This window comes from Mastomys coucha, chromosome X (assembly GCF_008632895.1).
Source record: "Mastomys coucha isolate ucsf_1 chromosome X, UCSF_Mcou_1, whole genome shotgun sequence".
Taxonomy (NCBI): Eukaryota; Metazoa; Chordata; class Mammalia; order Rodentia; family Muridae; genus Mastomys; species Mastomys coucha.
The window spans coordinates 101,897,103-101,902,454 of NC_045030.1; the positions used below are offsets into that span (position 1 = coordinate 101,897,103).

Genomic DNA, 5,352 nt, shown 5'->3' on the forward strand with positions numbered 1-5,352 from the left:
GGATGAATGAGTGGGGTGGTTGTTTATAGTGTGTGAGAATACCAGATTCCTGACTACTATAGCCAGAGCCATCATCTAGGTCTCTAGTTGTTTTATTGGTAAATTCGGGGATCTAGGACATCGTAGAATGTAGGCTGCTCAGTTATAGATATGGGCCATATTTTTCTTGTGCCTTCTAGATATCTGATTACCTATTATTTTAGAAGTATGTCAGCGGGGCTGGTGAGATGGCTCAGCCGGTAAGAGCACTGATTGCTCTTCCGAAGGTGCTGAGTTCGGATCCCAGCAACCACATGGTGGCTCACAACCATCCGTAATAAGATCTTACGCCCTCTTCTAGTACATCTGAAGACAGCTACAGTGTACTATGCTAGAGTGAGTGGGGCTCATGGCCATTTGTACAGCTATAGTGTACTCATACACATAAAATAAATAAATAAATCTTTAAAAAAAGTTTGTCAGCATAGCTTTTATCACTTAATTTCCAGGATTAATTCCTTTCCTACTAAATGAAGACTGTTTTAAGTTTATATGTTAAAAGACTAGAAAGGAGGATGAATAAGGAATTTTTAGTTCTTTCTGGTCTGACTGAACCTGTTGAATGTTTCCTCTAGTCTTACAAGGTTGGCATATTTGAAAAATAGACTTGAAGTAGAATATTAACAGGTCCTTGGTCTATATTGGAGACACAGTGGTAGAGTGGAAATGACATGAGGTTTGATGTAAAACAGGCCTGGGTGTGAGTCTTAGCTCTGCTAGTATCTACTTTTGTGATATTGGGAAATTAACATTTCTATTCCCATTTCTCTAAGACGTGCTTTCCAACATTAAATGAGTTAATTTGTATGGCACATTATAGGCATTAGATAAATATTTGTTTCCTTCTTTGTATGAAGGATTTTTTTTTGTAAAGTTCTTAGAGGCTCTTTCAAATTTAACTAAATGCTTTAATGCAGAATTCTTTCTAATTCCTATAGGGATATATTTCATTCTTCCTAGATTTCACTCCAAACTTATATGCACCATACATGATCTCGGTTGGATTTTTGCTGTCTCTATGTCTCATTCGTACACTTTCTCTATCTATCTTTTACTCTCTCTTTCATCCCAAAACATAGGTTACTGAGGGGCCAGGTATAAAGGACCCTCAGATACTTCTTCAAGGTCCAGAACAAGGAAAGGCTCTTGGAGTTGTATGGGCAGATTGGGTCAAGGGGGCTTGGGTGAGTGATGTTGCCCAGGAAGGCCTTGTTTGCTAATAGGCTCACAGTTTCCACAAGGTACTTTCTGGTAAGTTAACGCTTGGATACTAGCAATCATTCTCTAGCAGAATCTAACCACCCATTAGTATGTGTTTTTCTCGGGTCTTAGACAGTCATAAACCTAGACCATGGGTGAATCATGTCCTTCCTGAGCAGTAGCCACTTTGGTCTACTTAGTGAGTTTCCTATGGAGAGTATGGTATGGCTAGTGCTGCTTCATTCTGTTCAGTTCATGCTCTCATCTTTCCCTTCACTTATGTGTATATATTTTAAGATAGCCAAAGTCATTGCCTGTTAACTTAAGGAATTTAGATCCCCATGCTTGATCATCCTTACTCGTTACTATGTAAAATCAAAACATTAGAAAGTATCTGTATTAGATTAACCTGTCATAATATAGTTTTAATTGTATAGAAGCACAGCATTAATCACATCATTTTCAACTTCTAGATGGTGACAGTCAGTAGTGAATTTGCATCTGGATACTTCTACTGAAACTTGCATTGAGCTCAGTACTTTGGAATTATTAATTTTACAGTTTCCCATAGTCCTCTTTATTTTCATACTACATTTTAAAATTTGCAGAAAGTTTATTTGTACGGTAATGTTTTGAAGTCATTTTGCCTCTATTTTGGAAAATCAAATCTTCTCAGTTAATCTCGTTTGCTTGCTTGTTTACGACACATATATGGATATGCATTGGGTTTTTTGAGACAGGATCTGGCTTTGTGGCCCAGACTGTGATCTTCCCGGTTGAGCTTTCCTGGTACTGGAAAAAGCTATAGGCTTTTGTCACTGTTCCTTGCTCATAAGCAAGTTTTGTATTAACCAAAGTAATGCAATGATTGGGGAGAATTAGAAGGCAGGGCTAAAGAGATAGCTCAGCAGCTATGAGTGTTTGCCGCTCTTTGGAAGGACCTGACTTTGGTTGCTAGCACTCATGTATTGTGACTTGCTGTTTTAACTTCAGCTCCAGAGGTTCTGACACCTTCTGACCTCTACAGACACTGCACTCACATGCACAAACCCACACTCAGACATTCACATATATACATATATCTTGTTGTTATTTACAGGGTTTCTCTGTATGGCCTTAGCTGTAGACCAGGCTGGCCTTGGTCTCACGGGGGTCTGCCTGCCTCTGCTTCCCAAGTACTGGGATTAGAGGCAGGCATCACCACTGCCCAGCCACATAATTTTTTTAAATGAATAAATAAAATCCTTTTTTAAAAAAAATTATTGGAAGATACAAATAAGAGGTGTGATATTTATCAATTCCATTTTCATAACATCAACTACTGAGTATTTTGAGTTTTCATATCTGTGATATGCCTATTTATGTCTGTAAATATACTTTAAAAGTGAAATTGATGAATATTATTTTCTTTGTTATATTTGCTTCATGAATATTTTATCTAGTCTCTCTTATTATTGACTAGAATCCATTTAGTAAATTTCTGCACTTTTCAGGGATGAAAAGGAGCTATCATTTATTGAGTACGAGGTATTGAGTATACCTAGCTCTTAATTCTTACAACAATCCTGTGAGGTAGATGTTATCATCCATGTTTTACAGTTGAGGAAGATAGGGTGGTTAACAATGGTAGCGCCAAGACTCAATCCCAGGGCTGTTTACTCCAGTGCCCATGCTTTTTATCTTAACCATGCCTTTTTGCTTTGAAGTATCATCCACAAGCTTATGAACTGTCAAACCATTCCATGCTCTTTTTTAAATTTAATTCCTTTATCCAGTTTCTGCTCATGTCTCTAAGTCAGTAAAACTATAATTAATAATGAATCCCTGAGCTTGAAAACAGCAAGGCACGGCTTAGAAAAAGAAAATAGGTTACTGACCAGAGAGGCTGTTAGTACATAAATTTGTCCTTAAGCTTTATGCATTTCTACTTTAGTTTTTGAACATATACAATAGATGCCAGTCTGCTAGAGTGAATGCTATTCAAAAGATTCTAAAAATGTGTGTACAAAGCTATACCAGGCTGTGGTTTCTCTTTACTAGGTTGTTTTGCATGTCCTTTTTCTTCAGTGAATATTGTAAAGGAGAATTGTTTGTATTTCTTCTAGCCGCTTTCCTTAGAAAGCTAAGTTGTGTGTTTTACGCTGCAGCCTCCTGATTTGTATGATAACAGCACATCCCTCAGTGTTTCTCGAGATGCTTCTGTGTTTCAAGATGAGAGCAATCTGTCTGTCTTGGATATTCCCAGTGCTGCTTCAGAAAAGCAGCTAACACAGGTAGAATGTTATCCCTCTCTGTGAGATTGCTGGTCTGCCTGGTAGGTGAATGTTCAGGGATGGAGAGATCCCATGTATATATGCAGAATGACTGGATCCTTTAGCCCAGAAAACAAGGCTTTGAAATGTGATGTCTAGAGAACGTTGGCAGATTGAAACACAACAGACCTTCTGGGAAAGTATTTGAGGCATGAGCCTAGAAATTGACCGAGTAAAGAAAAACCAGTTGCATTCAGAGACAGAGACTAGACTAGACTCTAGCTTCAGTGAGTATGCTTACAGAAAGCTTATGGTTACACTACACATTTATATGATACAAGGCCCAGGAGTGCACGGCAGACCAAATCCCAAGGTGATATCGTAGAGTCTCTTCATAGTGAGCCTCAGTCTGACTTTAATCTTTGAAATAAGCTAGACAAATCGATCCACTATCATAGTTTAACTTCTTGTGAAGCAGCAAATGGGATGCAGGGGAAAGAAGGTGTTCTGGTCTCTTAGTGATGGACTGCCACTTGGACTTGTTTAGGATGATGGAGACAGAGATGCTGATCTTGCAGATGAAGAGGAAGGAACTGTACAACAGCCCCAAGCCAGTGTCCTGTATGAGGATTTACTTATGTCTGAAGGCGAAGATGATGAGGAAGATGCTGGGAGTGATGAAGAAGGAGATAACCCTTTCTCTGGTGAGTCTAGCTCACTGTTGTACCTCAGAATTGAATAGGAGCCTCTTTGCTACTTACTATATGCTACTATAAAAAAGCTATCTTTTTTTATTAGAGTCCTATTAGACCTGTGACTCCTGAACATACACTTAGAGAATGATCATGTTCATTAGCCTTAAGGGAAGTGAGGATGAACAGACACAGGAGGCATATAGGTAATATGGAAAAGGCAGTGCCCAAGTAGGAATTTTGAAGGGTTCTGTTTGGGAGCAGGAAAGGAAAATTAAGCAAAATAACAGAGATGACAAAGTAAAAGTATTAGAGATGATAGAAAACAGATGCCGGTCAGTGGTGATGTCCACCTTTAATCTCAGCACTTGGGAGGCAGGGGCAGGTGGATTTCTGAGTTCCAAGCCAGCCTGGTCTACAGAGTGAGTTCCAGGACAGCCAGGGGTATACAGAGAAACCTTGTCTCAAAAAACAAAAAAAAAGAAAAAAGAAAAAAAGAAAACATATATTAGACTAAGATAGAGGAAATAAATTACTTAAACTCAGTTTCTAAATTATAGATCTTGCCATTGTTGACCTTTGGTAGTTAAAAGAGATGCCTTAGAGGTGAGGACTATAGGCACAAATGAAGTCTGTGTAGACTAGTTTTGGAATACTAGGCTGAGGATGCTAATTATGGCAAAATTTACTTTTTCTTTCTCTCATTCTTGTTTTGTTATTTGAATTTACTGTATCGTATATACTAGGAAAACATTGTAACACTGAGCCATACTCCTAGTCCATCAAGCTTATTTCTTAACGAACCACCATCTGTCTTTTTACAGCTATTCAGCTAAGTGAAAGTGGAAGTGACTCTGATATGGAATCTGGCAGTTTAAGACCCAAACAGCCCCACCTGCTTCAAGAGAATACAAGGATGGGCATGGAAAATGAAGAAAGCCTGATGTCCTATGATGAAGATGGTGGAGAGGCTTCCCATGGTTTCGAGGATAGCAACATCAGGTAATGGGCAGCAACATGCTCTGAGGCTATGGGATCATTTCCCTGCTGTGGTGACAAGGGGCCTAGCATCAGATAGCTTTCGTCTGTCAAACATTTCCTGAGCACCTCTGCTTGGGCCAGGCATCGTCTAGACCCTGGGAATACACAGAGGAACAAGACATAGCCTG

General features: G+C 39.1%; 1 protein-coding gene across 1 annotated transcript in view; it reads left to right on the forward strand.

Moving 5' to 3' along the window:
* The window catches only part of Taf1 (TATA-box binding protein associated factor 1), a 61,820-nt gene extending 56,629 nt beyond the window's left edge, over positions 1-5,191 (forward strand). The window contains 3 exon segments of the mRNA XM_031369008.1: positions 3,367-3,512; positions 4,039-4,195; positions 5,008-5,191. Of these exon segments, the coding sequence (XP_031224868.1) occupies positions 3,367-3,512; positions 4,039-4,195; positions 5,008-5,189 (485 nt within the window). The 3' untranslated portion in view covers positions 5,190-5,191.
* Positions 5,192-5,352: the final 161 nt, after the last annotated feature.